The sequence below is a fragment of the Falco rusticolus genome, chromosome 14 (genome assembly GCF_015220075.1).
Source record: "Falco rusticolus isolate bFalRus1 chromosome 14, bFalRus1.pri, whole genome shotgun sequence".
NCBI classification, from domain to species: Eukaryota; Metazoa; Chordata; class Aves; order Falconiformes; family Falconidae; genus Falco; species Falco rusticolus.
Window position 1 is genome coordinate 1,074,442 of NC_051200.1, and position 17,474 is coordinate 1,091,915.

At 48.2% G+C, this 17,474-nt stretch overlaps 1 protein-coding gene across 10 annotated transcripts in view; it reads left to right on the top strand.

The window, feature by feature from the left end:
- The first annotated feature begins 673 nt into the window (after nucleotides 1–673).
- Nucleotides 674–17,474, top strand: part of LOC119157169 (H(+)/Cl(-) exchange transporter 5) — a 43,969-nt gene continuing 27,168 nt past the window's right edge. For 2 of the 10 annotated variants that reach the window (XM_037407739.1, XM_037407740.1), the window contains exon 1: nucleotides 15,096–15,283. In XM_037407739.1, the coding sequence (XP_037263636.1) occupies nucleotides 15,235–15,283 (49 nt within the window). In that variant the 5' untranslated portion in view covers nucleotides 15,096–15,234. Of the gene's footprint in view, nucleotides 724–1,300; nucleotides 1,628–12,274; nucleotides 12,563–12,682; nucleotides 13,016–15,088; nucleotides 15,284–17,474 lie in introns of those variants that run through there. The other 8 variants (XM_037407747.1, XM_037407742.1, XM_037407746.1 and 5 more) reach the window with 8 other exon arrangements.

Sequence of the window (17,474 nt, forward strand, 5' to 3'; positions counted from 1 at the left end):
TGGCATCCCAGCACAGCGGCACTTTGGGGGCTGGGAACTGCCCCACCGCATGTAGGGATTTGTCCTTCAGCTGGAAGCATTTAGGGAGAAAAACTCTGTGTGCCCCGACCGCAGGCAAGGGAGGGAGGGATGCTGACTGTTAAGGCTGGATGAAAAACGCCCCCCGACACAGTTTGGCAGCGGGGATGTCCCAGCCCAGGCCTGCATGGTGTTGGGAGAGCTGAGCTTGGGGAAGAACAAGAGGAGTTTAGGTTCGGTCCACCATTTCCCCAAGAATGTCAGCATGGGGGGTCCCAGTGGGGCTCGAGGTGGAGGCAGAGGGCAGAGCAGCGATGGGGGGGTCCATGATGGGGGGGTCAGTGATGGGGGCTCAGCGATAGGGGGATCAACAATGGGGGTGTCTGCGGTGCGACGTGCCAGCAATGGGGACAGGGGCAGGGGGGAGGTGCGATACGCGCTGTGGCCTCACGCAGGGACCCTCTCCCCTCGCTTCCCCCCGCCCTTGCAGAACAGGGAGCATACCGCTTTAAGAGCCCGGCGCCCACACTCAAGATGGCGCCGGCAAAGGGTGTCTGGGCTTCACCCGCGCGGCAGTGCGCCTGCGCACGAGCCCTGCCCGGCCCGCGGCCGGTGGGCGGGGCCTCCCAGCGCGCAGTGCAGCGGCGCGGGGCGGCCGGCGCCAGGCTCGGCCTCAGCGGCGGCGGAGCGGCCCAGGCGGCCGAGGTGCGGGCCGGGGGCAGGGGCTAGGGCCGAGCGGCTGGGCCGCAGCGCCCGTCTCAGGGTGGGGAGGGACGCGGCGTCGCGGCTGGGAACCGGGAGCTTTGGGCAGGGCCGGCATGGGACGCTGAGGAGAATCCCGGAGAATTCCCGGGGCCCCGTGTCGTCCCGGGCCGGGCCGCGGTGGGGGCTGCCCCGGGGGAGGAAGTGTCCGGGCATACCCGAGCCCGGGTATTTGTTTATTTTACAAATGTGCGCAGGGCGGGCAGTGCCCACGGGGTTTGTGTAGGTGCCTCCGCACCCCTTCCATGTTCTTGGTACCGCCCGCCTCCCGTAGGTCAAAGGTACCGCCGGTCGGGGGGGGGGGGCGCTCCTAGAGGCGGGTGGCCTTCGACCAGGAGCTGTGTTTTTTCTATTAAAATTAGCATATAATGAGGGTGGTTCACTTAAAGCTCGAAGGGTTTTACTGTTCCTGCCAAACGTCATGGTTTGTCGCTAGGTTCAGCAGACTCAGGCCCTGCCTCCAGGCCTGGTCTTTTACGTTCTTCTTCATAGGTAACCAATTCCTATCTTGTTTTGACAGGTAACCTTCTGATGGTTTTCTTGACCTGTGCAGTGTTTCATCTTACATCACCTGTGCCAGGCAGGTTGTTCCCCATGCGCTTGGCAGGAGTGCGGTGCCTGGCACGCCTGGGGCACGGGGCCGGGGCTTCCCCCTGCAGCGTGGTGCTGGGAAGGCTGTGTGTCCTGCCTGAGCTTCCTCGCCCGAGCAAGTCACTCTTTCTCTTCCAGCAGCTCTAAGAAGCTTCGGAGTGAAGGCAGGAACAGCTGAGCCTTGGGCGAAGGTACCGATGCCGCTTGTTGGATGGGTAAATGATCCTCTCGTAATCGCGATTGACCTCTCCTGTGGGTGAGCGCTGGTGCGAAATGCGGAGAACTGGGACTGGGCAGCATACAGCAATGCAATGAGCTGCTGCGGGCATGCCACCTACTTTTCTTTCCGTCCACCTTTAGGAATAGGTGGTGCAAGAATTAGGGTGGCCGGAGCCTGGGAATCCTTAATACAGTGTGCGTTACCAGCTTCTGGATGTTGTGAGCTTTCATTTGCCCAAGTTTTAAAGCCTTCGTTAATCTTGAAGGTTGTACCTCAGTTTTGTTTTGCAGCCAGAACGAAAGGAATGATTTAACTTTTTACACTTCTGCAGAGCAGGTGTTTGTGAAATGCACACTTTGTAGTTTCCCAGGTGTTGGTGGTTCTGTTCTGGGTGGCTGTGGGGCAGGACTGTGAGTGCTAGCACCTGGGTGGCTGTGGGGCAGGACTGTGAGTGCTAGCACCTGGGAGGCAGCCGGGACACTGGCAGACACTGCTATGCCTCTGACTCCCTTTGTTCCCAGAAGAACTCAAAACCAGTATTATTTTTTTGTTTTTAAAATATGGCTTAAATTAATTATGGTTGTATAAAAGAGCAAATTGTTTTTAATGCTTTGGGACGCAATGGCCAAATTGTCATTTTCCCAGCCCAAGCTGGAGCCTTGCTGAGCTGCTCCTTTCTGAAATGGCCTCCCACTGTCTGCTTAGCGATAGCTGAAGGTCTTTGGTATATGACCTTAAACTTGGTTGTACCAAAATATCTTTTGAGGTTTGGTTTTGGTTTGCCAAGATTTTGTGGCCTTGTCACTAACAGTTGTTCTCCCTTAACTGTAGAAGCCAAAATGGCCTGGGAGGGGCGCCTAACCAAAAGTGGGTTTTTAATAGAGCTGTGTTGTACCTGCACCTTCTAACCCACCCTGTGCACTGCACACACTTGAAAACATAATGGCAAATTTCCTTTGGTCTCCTTGTGGACTCAGTAAGTCATGATCTTCAGCTGCCAGAAAGCTGCAGAAGTTAGAAAATCACCATGGGCCCAAAAACACTGAAGCTTATTTCTCTTCTCCTGACATGTTTTGTAGGAGGTTCTTGGGAATTTGTGCCACACAGATGTACTTTTCTCTCATGTCCCTTGCCATACAGCCGTGCTGCTGCTTTCTGCTGCCATGTGCTCTTGCCATCCCCACTGCACTTCGGGACTGGGTAACACTGTGAGGCAAGATTTTCTTTCATCTAAATACTTTCCTGCAGTCATTGTCTGATTTGTGTTTGATCCGGTTTCTTGTTTGGGTGTTGTTTTTCTTAAAAAAAAAAAAAAAAAAGCCTTGAAGCTCGTAATTGAGTAAGAAATGTGGCTGTAACACCATTCTTTCAGGAAATATCAGTTAATGATACATTATTCTTTTGGCTTTAGATGTCTTGGCAAGGCAAGAAGCTGATTGTGCAGTTGTCATGTTGCAGCGTGCAATTAGAACATGGAGTCACTTGTGTTCTGGATGAAGAGCTGTGCTTCATGATCAACTGGTTTAATGCGAGGAATCATGGAGTGAGCTCTTAGGTTGGCAGTTGTTACTGTCATGCGAGCTGTTGGCAGTGAAGTTCAGCAAAAATCAGGAAAAGCCGACGGTGCAGAGGGGAAGTGGCTCTGGCATGGGGTGGTGGTAGGTGGTTTAGTGCTTGTGGAGGGTGTCCTGCTGCTGAGATGCCTGGAAACCTGCAGCACCTAGGTTTGTGCGGCTGCCTCCTAGATTTGGTATGAGGGTTTTAAGTGCTGGGTAATGTATACAAATTTTCCTTTTTTACCTGGGAATTGCATTTTCGAGGATGTGCCTGTGTGGTGATGGCGGCATCGCCTCCTCAGACTGAGGTGCTTGCTGCAGCTCCATAGGTTCTGAAGCCTTGCCTGCTGCTTCTGCTCTTTTGCCCTGCATCTGTCTTCATCTACCTCCTCCTTCCCCAACACCCATACATGTCTTTCCCTCTGTCACGGTTCCTCATTTTCTTCTTCCATCCTTGATGTGGAAGGTGGCACCAGCTGTGTCTGCAGCTGGATCTGGTCACTAGTGAAGGAAGGCAAACCTGCCCCTCAAAATTCCTTACCTTGAGCATGCTTACACAGAAGTAGTGCTCATTCATGTACTATCACAGGTCATTTGGTCGGGTGAAGTCCAGCCAGGTGGCTGGCATCCCAGACTGCGTGCGCAGCCAGGCAAGGGCTGGTGGTGGCTGACATTACAATCATCTGGTCTTAGACTCATCCAGCGGGTTTATCCAGGAGTTTAGATTCAAGTCTGGGTGCAGAACTGACAGCGTGGGTTTGAATATTTATGTGCATCTTGCATCATGCTTTTAATTATTCCTTCTGGAATAACAAGTCACTCTTGGCTATGCAGCACAGTTTCATGTGCAGTTGTTTGTGAAGGACTGCAAGCTCTGGTTTTGAAAGACTCTTTCTTGGATGAGTCTCTCAAGTGTGGTAGCTCACCCATCTCCTTGGTGTAGCTTGGGCAGCATCAGAAGGCAGAGCCAGGTAACCCTGGGTGCATCCCTGCTTGATAGGAGAAGCTACAAAGCCAGATAATTTGGACTTGTGTGGTGCTGCGTACCCGTTACTGTCACGCTGCAGCTGTTTGTGTTGTGCTTTTGGCTTGAGGCCAATACTCAGATACTCCAGAGTGCTGTGGAAACACCAAAACTAGCATTTTGGGGCTTGTGGTGACGCTGGGGGTGTTTTATAGTCATTCCTTTTCTGCATGGCTCTGTTGTGGAAGGTGGGATGTTGACTGTGTGTCCCTGCATCCTCGGGGTGGAACCTTCAGGGATTTCCGCAGCAGCCATTTGTTTCGCAGGGCTGAGGAATGGGTGAGACTGTCTCCAGGGAGGCTGACTGTCGCAGCATGCTGTTGCAATCTGGAGAAGAAAGAAGTGGTCGTGCTGTAGGGCAGAATCAGGTTGTCTCCCGGGCAGAGCAGGCTGCTGCGGAAGCTCCTTCTGTCTCTGTGTGGCTCTTTCAGTCAAACTTCAGCAGCCAACTGACTGAACTTTGGATTTATCTGTAGTGGATGTATATGTGTTTTATTCGGACAAAGGGACCCTACAGGCACACTTGGGCAATCCAGATGACTGCTTTGGTCAGATAGAGACATCTGGTGGCTTTTTGGGGGGTGGGAGGTCTTAATCATGCCCCTGATTTTCATTTTATAGTCCTTTTGCCTTTTCATTGGTTTTTGTTTTAAGCAGAAAATTCTCAAGAAGTTTAAGTACTGTAGTGAGACCTACACAGGATATGTAAAATTACTTTGGATTTTTTTTTCTTTTTTAATGACACTTGCTACAATATAACTTTTTTAAAAAGTTTAAATAAAAGAGATACTGCTGCAGTCAGTGGCAGTCCATTTCTGTTGTTCTTTGTGACTGTAAGGACCATTATTGATAAAGGGAAAATCCTTTGTGTGTGGGTATGCAGGGTCTGTGATCTCCTAGGTGCTGCAGGACAATACGTTAGAACAGTTCCTGATGAAATATATGTGCAGTTGCATTTTCCGGAACACTTTACAACGATGAGCATAGAAGGTATCTATTCACAGAGGGTCTGAAGCCATCATGGTGACTCTGCCTGCTGTGGATGAGGTCGGTGTGCCACCACAGAGGCTCGACTCCTAAAGGAAAACTTGAAAACCTGGCTGGAAACTAAGTAGAGGGTCCAGACTGCTTATTTCAGTGGCCATAGGTGCTTTGCTCTCTAGCCAAATTGCACTTTTCCCAAAGGAAGAACCTCATTGTATTTTGAGAGTGCTGTTGTTGTGGGTAGCTACAGAACACTTTGACACCAAAACGTTGTGGCTTCTGCTGTTGGAGGGTAGAAGGTGAGCTATTGAATGTGTGTCCTGGTTTTGTAGGAAGCTGAACTATCTGTAGAAATTCAGAGAGTCCCAAGAGGTGCTTCAATATTGCAGTCAACCAGTTTGCCCTGTTGTTTGTGTGCTAGCTTGTTCTGGTTCCATGCAATGGCTTTCAGACCTGTTGGGCTGCAATTCAGTACTTCCAAAATGCCATTTTTATTGTGCCCCTCTTCAGAAATGTCTGGTTTTTTAAATATCTAGAGACTGTATACAGAAAGAGTGTGTATACTTTGGGTCAAATAAACAGTCAGTCTGAGGAGGACTCTGTGAGCAGGATGAAATCCATTGCTTTGACAAAAATACATAAAATCAGCTGCATCATGTGTGCCAAGCAGCTCAGGTGGATTTTGTGAAGAGGGAGATGCTGGAAAGGTAACTTGCGTGCACAACGCTTGGGGCCTGGCTGCTTCATAGCATTCAGTGTGTACCAGCTGTAATTCTTGCTGCAATTTGGCAGCATCTCTTTGGATTATTAATGCCACCTCCCTGGGGAAACTTGGCAGTAGTTCTTGCCAGGGCTTTGGTTCTCCTCCCGTAACCCCTTTACCATCGGGACAGGGAGGCTTTAAGGAGGCTTTTCTCACTGAAGATTTTGTGCAAGTTGAGTGCTTTACATTCTCTTTGTGCCTCAGAAAATCCCCTGTTAGGTTCGTTGTAGCCTATATTTCAGTAATTTGGGTGTTTTCTACCTTGTCAAGCAAGAAGCAAAACTGCAGTCTCCCCAAAATATGTCTTAATCCAATATCACATTTATGTGATGTTTGCATCTTGGGGTGTGCTGTGAAGTGTCTCATAAAACAAACAAAAAAGATGAGTTGCTCTGCTGGAAGAGATACAGTACTTGGCACTTAAGAAGAGTATGAAATGACAGGTTTCTAGCTGAAGCTTTATGCAAGCTTGAAACTAAGCTGGACTGTAAAATATAATTATAAATATTTGTTGAAATCTTGCTATTTTAGCCATGATGGTCCTTACTATTGGGTGGGGGGTGAGGGGGAGAAAAATGAAAGGAAAAGGGGAAGAAAAAAGTGGTGGTGTTTGAGGAGAGATGATATTTCATCAGTAGTTATCTGGCTTTTTTTTTGTCTGATACAGTTTTGGGCATAAGCTTTCTCCATTAGATCTGAAGGACTTCAGTTCTGTAACAGCAAAATCTTGTCCTTTTTTGAATTTCAGTAGAATAACTAAATGTAACACATGTGGAAAGAGTAGGATGATTGTAAGTCATGTAATCCAAAAGTAAAGATCCTCTGTGTTAGTGTCACACAGCTACTGATTATGGTGTATGAATAGTGTGTGGCTATGAGGAGTTACATTTTTAACCTGAAAAGTGGAAATGAGTTTACAACACACTAGTTCTGTGGCTGCAGTAACTTGTTTTAGTTGGGAAGTAGAAAATTATCTATACCTTTATTAAATTGACTTATTTTCTCATTTGCCTTGTCCTTTTGTGTTTACCCCAACAGTATTTAAAAACTTGCTGTCTGGCAAGTGGTTCTGCGTGAGGTGTGAAACTGTCTGGAGTGTTGTGTGGTGCGGGGGACCCGTGTGTGTGTGCTGGGTGTCTGTGGGTGCTGCTGTCATCCGTGGGTGAATATGACTGTAGAGCACTGGCTGCGTGAGGTTTGAGGAGCTATGCTGCTTGGGTGACCATGTAATGATATATTTTTGGGAATGGGGGAGAGAATACAAGCCTCTTGCTAGATGAGTTCCTGGGATCTCCTCACAACAATATCAGGAATCTCATTGCGGAAATGCTACTGAGCCTTGAAGGGTGTCTGGGTTTAAATGAAGCTGGCATGTGTACTCTGTGTGCTTCCCTACTATAAAGTGGAAAGAACACTTTTTGTAAAAACCATATTTGGCCAGTACTGCTGTTTTTCATACTGCCTTGAAGACTGTTCTGTATTAAGATCTTCTCATCTTGCATCCAGGTTATTTTTCCACTGGCTTTTGGGGTGGATGTGCTGTGCTTGGTACGCTGCTGTGAACTGCTGCAGGTTGTGCCATGCTGGACCGAAGCTGCAGGTCGTGGGACTGGTCCCTGTGGATCCCATCATGGGGAGAGGATGGAGGGAGGTCCTACAGCCTTTGGCCGCTTCAGTGACTTCGCTGCCGTGTGTCTTGGGAGCCCCTAACTCCACTTCTTGTGGGTGTGGACTTTGGCCATAGCTCCTTGAGCACAGTCTGTGGCCATCTCACCTTGGAAACTGCCATCCAAGAAGAAGCCTGCCTCCTTAACGAAAACGGGGCCCACAGAGATATGCTGCTTCCCAGAGCTCCCCTAGGGAAGGAGTTGGCTGTGAGGACAGCTTTGCTTGTGATCCATTTTAAGACTAAAGATTTTGGCAGGAGGTGGCTTTAGAGTCTTCATCCAAGTTTTTGATGTTTTCTGGATGAAAACTGTGTCAGGTCTATTCTGAATGCTGAAGCAGTCTCCGTAATGAAAACCACCTGCATCTATTCTGGCTGTTTCATGCTGGGTCATGTGTTAATCCCACTTCACGCTCTTCCCACTTGAGTTGGGAAGACTGGATAAATGGAGTGACATCTGGCTCTGTTGTTGAAGATTTGCTAAACTGAGAATGGCCTGTAGACACTTTGGAGTCATTGCTTACCAGCTACACAGGTATGTTTTAAAAACAAGGCCCTAGCTCAGCTGGTACTCCTATGCAGAACTGTGCTAGTCAACCATTTTCACCATCGTGAATTTCCAAAGAGGGTGGTAATGGCAGAGAAACTGTTGGTTGTGTTTCAGCATGGAAACTGCTGTAAATAACTGAATTTAGTCTGGAAAATACAGAAAGCTTAAAAGCCAGTAGCAAAATCCCTTTAACTGTCTGTTGCATGGCACAATCACAAACAGTCTGTAAATTTGGTGTTTTGCATTTTCAAGTTAGGCTGCTTTTTGTCAAAACATTAACCTGAAAAGAAGCGAGAAGCATTTGTGAAGAAGCTCTTGGGAAGAGGTGTCTGAGCTAAGACTGTGGATTTTTAACTGGAATTTAAAATGGAAATTACAAAAAGTTTAGAAGGAGAAGAAAAAATCAACCCAGCAAAAGCAAGATGGTCTGACTTGCATCTCGGCACTTACTGCGTTTCTGTATGTTGAAGCATCTTAAAAAAGGCAGGGGTTGCTGGAGAAAAGCACTGAAATGTCTGTCATCCCAGTAAACACATCAGTCAGGCTGCTTTGATTGGAAAATTGAGTAAAGCGACAATAGGGGTGATACTGTACAAGGGGATTAAAAAAGCAAACCCTCTGGAGAAAGCTGGGTGACTAGGACATGAGCCTGGTCCTGAGATCTGTCTGCAGCCCTTGGTCAGCATCACAAGAGGGATGCATATCGAAATGTTGTTTGGTAATGTGGATGGCGATTGTGCAGGACCCAGGCTGGCCTTGCTGCTGGTCCTCTCCTGAACGCCAGCTGGCTCGTGTTGGGCATGCCTCCAGGGGTCGGAGGCAGAGGTGTCTAGCCTGGAAGAAGAGAGAAGCAGCACGTAACTGTGGAAACAGGAGTGGGTATTGGGAAGTCCAAGGTATAGTCTGTCTCTCTGAATAGCCAGTTATCTGAAGCGTCACAGATACCTGCTCAAGCGAAACGGGAAAAAAAATCAAACCACCAGAGAAGAGCAGCATGGCTGTTCAGAGGGACTTCGGGGTCAGCCTGGCTGCATGCATCTTCCGACAGTCATCCTTGGGTGTCTGCAGGCAGGGGTGGCATGCCTGGCTCTGCATCTCCAGTATGCTGGTGTACCGGCTTTCCTGTCTGTTCCTGTCTCCCACGCAGCTGTTTGCTTCCAACAGCCAGAACCTGTATGACCCAGCTTGTAGTTGTAGTCCACTGTAGGAAAAAACAAAGGCAGTATCAACAAAAACAAAGGCAATTATCAACGAAGATGATTAAACGGGAGTTTACTGCTTTAGGGGTTGGTGGGTTGGTTTGAGAGCTGTGGTTGCATGTTGATAATTACCAGGAATAACTGCTTCTTGGCTGTTAGGAAGTAGTGGTGTAGAACACTGAAAAGATGCTATCTGTTGGAAATGTAATCTGCTTTCAACCTGCAAGCAGCTGTAGGACTGCTTCTGCTTCTGAATTCCCCTTCAAATAACAGGAAAGGCCCTGAAGGTAAGAAGGGATCTGTGTTGACTGGGGAGTTAACACTGCCTTGCCAGTGACTGCTTAGAAACCTGTTTCCCTGCTGAATTTGTAGGAAACGTGAATCCTGTGTACGTGTTGGTGCCTGATATTGGTGCATTTGCTTCCCCTGGTCTGTGCATCACTTTGGGGCACTGAAACTTGCTGATAACTCCTCTCTGTGCAAGAGCTTTCCTTGTTGCTGTCCCATGTCAATATAAGAAGTTTTTAATGGGAATTTGTCCCTATCCAAAACAGGACCTGGTTTGCCAGAGGTGATTTAGCAACCTAACAATTGGCAAGTCCAGTAATGTTGTAAACAGTCTTGTTTGCTGACTCTTCAATGTGACTTGGCTTGTTTTAACACAATTCCTTAGCTATACCTGATGTGATTAATATTGCAAAGAACTGGAGCACGCCCGTGAAGAGGGAGGGAGAATGATGTTTCCTGGAGGAGCCAATTGATGCAGCAGATAACTGAGAGGAAGTAACCAAAGAAAATAAGTTTCTAATAGTGAGCTGTGATTTACTGATGCTGCCAGTGACAGCTGAGCTGAACTTGTGCTAAACAACGCTTCTTTTAGCTTTTGGAGGACTGGCACCGGTCTTGTACAGGGCTGGCAGTGCTTTTGGTCGCAGTTGTGCGCTTGCCACTTCGTGCTGCCAGAGCAGCTCGTCTCTGTTGGTACCTGCTTCAAGTCATGCCTGGGGGTATGGCTGTGGCAGTGGAAAAGCTCCCAGTGCGGTTTTAGGATGGGGAGCGTGAACACAGCAGTTCTTTTGGAATTTCTTTCTCTTCACCAAGAGGGCTGTTTTGAGTGAACGCGTGCAGTGTGAATTACCCGTGCCGCTAGCCTGGACCCAAGGTACTCTTCATGCAAGTAGTTCAAAACCAACAACTTCCTGCAAGAAGTAAATAAGCTTTTCTCCTGTTTCATGGATGATAGAACGGTTTGGGTTGGAAGGAAAATTAAAGACCATCTAGTTCCAAACCCTGCCGTGGGCAGGGACACCTTCCTCTGGACCAGGTTGCTCAAAACCCTGTCCAGCCTGGCCTTGGACACTGCCAGGGATGGGGCACCCACAGCTGCTCTGGGCAGCCTGGGCCAATGTCTCACCACCCTCATGGTGAAGAACTTCTGCCTTGTACCTAACCTAAATCAACCCATGTTTAGTGTAAAGCCATTGCCCCTTGTCCTGTCACTACATGCCTTTGTAAAAAGTCCCTCTGCAGCTTTCTTGTTGGCCCCCTTTAGGTATTGGAAGGCTGCTGTAAGGTCTGCTATAAGGATGTAGACACCACAGCACATAATATTACTTAGCTGAAACCACAAGATGCTTTGCAGGATGGGGATACAGCCCTGCGGCTGTTGGCTCCTGGTCTAAGGTCTGCCTGCATGACCTTGGCTCATAATATCTTTCTGCTTGTCAGTACCGCAGGATGCGACAGTGGGCTTTGTCAGAAAGGAAAGAACAGTGCAGGAGTGAGAATCAGCTGTTTCCTTAAAGCCTTTTGTTCATGGGGTGGCTCTCAGGAGCAGATCTTCCCCAGGACTTTGGCTTCTCTCTGCTTTTTTTCCATCTCGCCTCCTGTGCAACCCATGAGGTCCATGTGTGGCGGCTGGGCTGGCTCAGGCTCTGTAGTAACACTAACAAGGCAGGCACTTTGGATATCCTCAGCCTTTGTTCTCTCATCGGGAAGCCAGATGTTTCCAGAGTTCCCATGCCACTGTGTCTTGCTGTTCTTTTTTCTCCCCAAAGCACTTGGAAAGCACGTTCCTACTTGATTTTTGTTTCACTGTGCATGTACCCAGGGACTGGGAGCAGCATGCACAGCGTGTGTGCCTATGACGGCTGTCAAAACTTGCCTCAAAAATATTAGTTTTGGAAAGTTGTACAAGGCCTTTACTGAGGTGTATGCCTTCCAGGTACCGATGGGGAAATGTAGTTGTAAATTAGAAGTGGGGATGGAACAGCTCAGCACTCGCTTGATTATGATCTGAGTAATGAGGTCTTTATCTTCACAAGACACAGCACCCTGTTCTCATTGGATCTGCTGGAAATAAATTGTGATTTCTTCAGTGACCTGAACAGTTCAAAGCCATTAAGACTTCTTGCATTGTAGGTGTTAAGTGTTTTCATGTGTATTGTGTGGAAAATTCCAGGAAAGAGAGCATGCAGCTGAAGGCCTCTTTCCTCTTCCTCCTCCAGGAAAACAAACCCAAAAAAATCTGCCCTGAGCTGCCTTTGTGACAAACCCAAGGAGCTTTCCTGCAGTGTGCCATATGAGTATGTTTTGCTTCCCTGAGGTGAGCTGTGGAAATTCCTGGTAAAGCAGGAGAAATGGGCTGCTGCTTTTTTTTCTTATTATTTTTAGAAATCCCTTTTATGTAAAGCATCTGCAGCAGCTAAACCATTTCTTTAATCAGCGGTGGATGATTGTGGGTCATTGCTAATCTAATAAATAAAACACTGGAACATCTTGCTTCTGGAGATACGCTTTTCCTGGCAAGTATATGCGATTCTATTAGCAACACTTCCAGAAACAAGGTTTTATTCAGAAGCCAAGTGCAGTTACTCATGAGCTGAAGATGAAATCAGCGGTGATTGATGTTTTGCCTCCACTTGAGTTTTCCACTTTGCAGGGCTGAGTGGCTTAAGCTATGTGGAATGACGAATTATTCATGAAGAGGTGATACTAATGCAGACTTAAGGACCTCAGCTCTAAGTGTCTGTGTCTGTCAATGAATGAGCATCCTGTGGTGGTGAGTCCATTAACATGCTGTATCAGCCTGACATACAAAAGTGCCAAGGAAACATCGCAGGATTCGTACGCTGCGATGTGGTGTTACCTGGTGAAACATGATGGTGTGCGTTACCTTGCTGGAAGGATGTCAGACTGGAACATGGAATATCATTTGCCTGGGGCCTGTGTGAGCATGTGCCAAAGAAGAACAAAAGAACCCTAAACAAGCACTAAAACAATTCAAGTGTTTGTGTTCAGCTTGTGTTGGTAGGTTTCCCAGTTTCTCTAAAACCATCTATTGTTTCAGTCCAGCCATACAGCCCTTACCTAACGCAAACAGCTCGCCTGGTGTTTGTTTGCCTTTGATCAAGTGGCTGCTGAGGAGGAGATGCTTTGTGGAGCTGTGGGGTGGAGCGGCAGATCCCTGCTGCTCTAGTCAGCCTTGCACTGGGACCACTCCCTGTCGTCGCTCCAAGCTGCTTGCTGCAGGCCAAAAGGGCTTCTCCAGGCTCCTGCTCCAGTGCTGACTCCTCGGGCACCCCAGGAAGGGAGCTGCCCTCTCCGATGGGGAGAGGAGGGGAGCGGGAGAAGTGGACTGATGCTCAAGAATGAAGCAGCTGTCTGCAAGAAGGGCAAGTAGGTAAATAAATGCTTTCATGATCATATGCTTAAAATGCAAAAGGCACGTTGATAATTAATTGAGCCACTAAACCCTTAAGTGATTTATGTGCTGTTTGTGAAACCAGGCCATTGGGAACAGCGACATTCATTTTCCTTTGAAGATACTTGTATGCCACATACTGCACCTGAAGGGAACTTGGATGGTGTAAAAACCACAACACCCTCTGTTCTCAGCTCACCTGCTTCTGTAGCTTCATCTGTGCAGAAGGCGAGATTGCTTGTAGTCACTTCAGATGGCACAGGGAACGAGAAAGGAATGGCTTGGAAAAGCATAGTCGCTTCTTTACAGCTATGAAATTATACTTTTAAGGGTTCCGCTGGGATCTGAACCCTGATTTGTTTTCACATGAGGGCAGACCTTCTAGGCCTCAAAGGATGCTATTCTTGCCAGGAAATACTTAAAAGTGGAGAGTTCCTCTTGCCTTGTGCTGTTTGTACTTTGTACAGTGGTGGTAAAATCCCTCTCATGTGCTCCGAGTGCTGACGAGGGGCTCGGCGGGGCAGCCTGGTGTGGCAGCACCTCGGGTGCCCCAAATCCTCCTGCTGCAAGTCATTCGGCTTTTTAGTCACTGTATAATGACAGGTCTTGCCCTTCTCCCTGGGGTATTTGATTTGGCACTGCAGCTGTGTACAGGGCTTCTCGGTTCCAGTCATCCTGTACGGCTGGGAGGCTGTGTGTTACAGCAGGCCTTCACAGTCACCTCCGCTGTACCCTGCCTTCATCGGGAGCTGCTGCCCGGCGTTGCCTTTTCATCAGTATGTGTAGCTGGGGGAAGCACGAGCAGCACACATGGAGCTCCTCCGAGGTTGCTGCCTCCAGTTTTGAATGCACGTTGGTTTGATTTTGAGCCGTTAAAGAAGAAATTACAGACAGTTGGGGTTTTTTTGGGGGTGGTTTGGGTTTTTTTGGTGTTGTGTGGTGGTTGGGGGTTTTTTTTCCTCCTTGATTAAGGTCAGTGTCCAGCCCTTGTGCCGTTCACTTGAATTCTGCACATCAAGCCTGGGCCTGGTAGGATTACATGTGTCGTGGGCCGGAATACAGCAAAATCCAAACCACCTCACTTAGTTTACAGTAGACTGAAATTTCTCTGTTGTGGAGTAACCCCCTCTGCTCTGGAAATGTTTGTTTGGTTTTTTTAATGGCACTGTGAGCCTCTGGATGAGGATGCTGCAGGAAAGCCCTGCTCTGCTAGCTCCCAGCTAGGTGCCAGGAGCATTGACATAACAGCTAAATGATATATTTTTCTCTCCTTTCCTTTGGTTTTTCAGTTACAATTGGCTTACTCTATTTTTTTTTTTTTCTTATTTCTGTGCCACTGAAATCGTGGTAATACCACTGGTAATCATGGGAGGGGATGTGCCTGCTCCTGTGAAGAGATGCTGTGGGGACAGGGAGGAAGAAGTGTCCTGAACTACCAAAGTACCGCTTAGATTTGCTGATCTTGCGGGGTGGGGGGAAGGCAGTCCTGTGACCTTGGGTTTTCACATGAAACAGTCGCTAGGTGGTAAGCTCGCTCCTTCCCCCGCAGCAGGCAGGACTCGTGAAGGCAGCAGGTCAGGGATGCTCCTTGCCTGTTTTGAAGTCCCATTCTGGTGCAATGTCCTTGTGGTGCTGGTGGAGCCGCAGCCAAGCCTCCCATCTGCCGGCGGGGACAAAAATGCTGTGGGAACTTTTACTGCGCTCTGTCTTGGAAAGCGTTGAAGCTGCACGCTGGAAGGGCTGGTCTGAGCCCATGCCTTGCTCGCCCAGGGCTCGGTGCGGGGTGGTGGTGGCAGTGCCGGAGCTCACCAGTGCCATGGCTTGCTGGTCCCACTCCTTACAGCAAGGAAGGGGTGACTATGCTGGCACGAGGCCAGGTGCTGCGGCTGGGGGAGCAGATTTGCTGGGTGTACTGGTGATGTCGAAGCATGAGGAGCTGCAACGTCTGGTGCTGACTGAAAAGGGCTTTGAGGGCTGCAGCCGGCGTCGCGGCAGAGGCTGGGCTGGGTTTGCTGGGCAGGCTGGCAGCCGGGTGCTCTGGCTTCCTGGTTGTGAGTGCTGTCATCTGAGTCACTCCCAGCCGTCGGGGCCGACCCCTGGGTCGGGTTTTGCTTCGTTGCTTCCCTTTGCCTGGCTGCGATGGGAAAGACGAGCAGGGACAGAGACAGGCAGAGGAGGTGAATGGGAGCAACTGGAGGATGATGGCTTCTCCCCCCGGAAAGCGTTGGGTGCATCAGGAGCCCTTTGGTACGTACGCCTGCTGCGGGGATGGTCTGGGCGGCACCTGTGGCCTGGTAGGAAAGGAGCAGCTGTTGCCTGATGTATTGTGGTAAATTAACAACATAGATAAGCATGGGAACAGTCTTTTTTTTTTTTTTTTTTTCTTTGTGCTCATAGTTTAACCTGGAAAGGCATTGCTCGCCCATAGAGGGAGCGTTCTTGTTAGAAAAAGGGACTTAAACCCGTGTCTCCAGAGATTGCTGTAGGACTTGGGGGAGAAGCAAGTGCAGAATTACCATCATCAGTGTCCTTTTTGTGCTGCGTACATGCTGGGTGTTACCTGGTCTCTTCTGTGACTGGAGGGTACTGTGCTTGTTGCTTTGGTTTTGGTTTTTAAAACTGTAAATGAGAACAAACTTAGGGATGGGTTGGGGGGCCAGGAGGTAACATTGCTCCAGTTTCTGCTCTTCAAACAGGGACTTGTGGCTGCCTGTGCTGGCAGTGTCATGTTGGCTGAGGAACAGACTGGCAGGGCTATGAATTTACACTTTTTGTGCAAAGCAAAAATGTGAATGCAAACGTATTTTAAACCTCCCCTCCCACATATACACACACATGAGTCTTACTGTAAAATACCTATAAAACCATATTATGCTGCAGACAGGCCCTGTGAGACACGAGCAGAGTTTCTTCAGTTCTTTGCCAGGGTGAAGGGGTTGTCCCAGCCTCAAGGGCTGGGAGCTGGCATCCACTGTGCTCCCTGGAAACAGCTTAGTGGAAGTGCACTACAGCACTAATGAAATTTAGTTATTTTTATGGTTAGTTGGCAAATAATTGCTTTGTACTCCTCAGTTTCTCCTGCCTTCAGTCCTCCCTGCATGCTGATGGAGGACTGCAGCCCACGCAGTCTTTGTGCTTTCAGAGCGTGCTAAAAGCATCGCTGCTGGCAGGGTGGCGTGCAGCAGCTCACGCGCCTTCCTGAAGCACCCGGTTCCCCTTGGCCAGTGCTCAGCGCTTTCTTTACTGGTGTGTTCTGCACTAGTTTAATGAGTAAACAGAGCTTAAAAGTTAAGAAACATTTGCTCCACAGAGTAAGGCTCATGGAAGAGCCCAGTGCATCACTTTGTAAAATGCCAAGGTTGAGGGTTTTTTTGTGTGGTGTGGCTTTTTTTTTTTTTTTTTTTTTTTTTTTTTTTTTTTAATAGGAAGTGTTTTCTGCAGTGTGTGTAATTCGTACTGTTTGCAAGTGCTGGCTGGCTTTTTCCCTTCCTGAAATAAGGCTGAGCTGCATATTTGGTTCCTCTAATTCTCTTGAAAAATACGTATGTTTGCAAGAGAAAAGCAAACACAGCCTATCTTCTTGTTAAGATGAAAAGATCCCTGCTTTCAGGTTGTAAGAGCTATTTTCGAGGCTGAGACCTCGATATTTTCTTTCAGTTCAGTTTATTTTTATGCTTTCAGAGCTTGTGCTTTTGTAGTTCCTGCCATCCTGGAGAAGAGGAGGAGAGATGATGGGTTTTATGTTGTGGTCTGGTATGGGCAGCTCCTTGAGATGGCTAGGTCTGGCAGCAAGTCAAGGGTACTTAAGATAATTTATGAAGTTTAGTAGCACTCTTCCAGATTGCATTTTGCAGCTTCATGTGTGGGTGGATAAGAATCATCATTCACTTGGATTGTTTTGGTAGTTGCCTGTGTTTTGGAGAAGGGCAGGTAGGTGAACTTGGCACATCTGGAGAGCATCATAGCTGCATCTCTGCTGTGAGGATCCTTCCTCCATGATCGGTTTGCACAGTGCTTTAGCAGCAAATGCAAGGATATCATGGGAGGTGAAAGGACCAAAAAAAGAAGAAAAAGAAGTAATTGCAAACCTGTTGAAAGCACACATGGAGATTATTTTAAAAATACATCAGTGGATGGCACCTGCCTTGTCGAACATGGTGTTGACCCGAGTCATTTTCTGCCTGCTGTTAGAGTGGATTTCCGATTGCTCTGTCTGGTAGTGATCAGCAGATAGAAATTGATTCACAGTCCTCGTGGGAAATAGAAAGGGGAAAATAGAAGTGCTTTGAGAGGCTTTTTAGACCAATAACATAGAAATATAATTGGCTTTCTATAGAGAAAAACATTATCTGAGGCATTTGGACTGCTCTTGTGTTAGAGGTCGTAGTTGGATCACTGGAGCACAGGCAGTGGTAGTGGGTGAACTGGGACAGTGCAC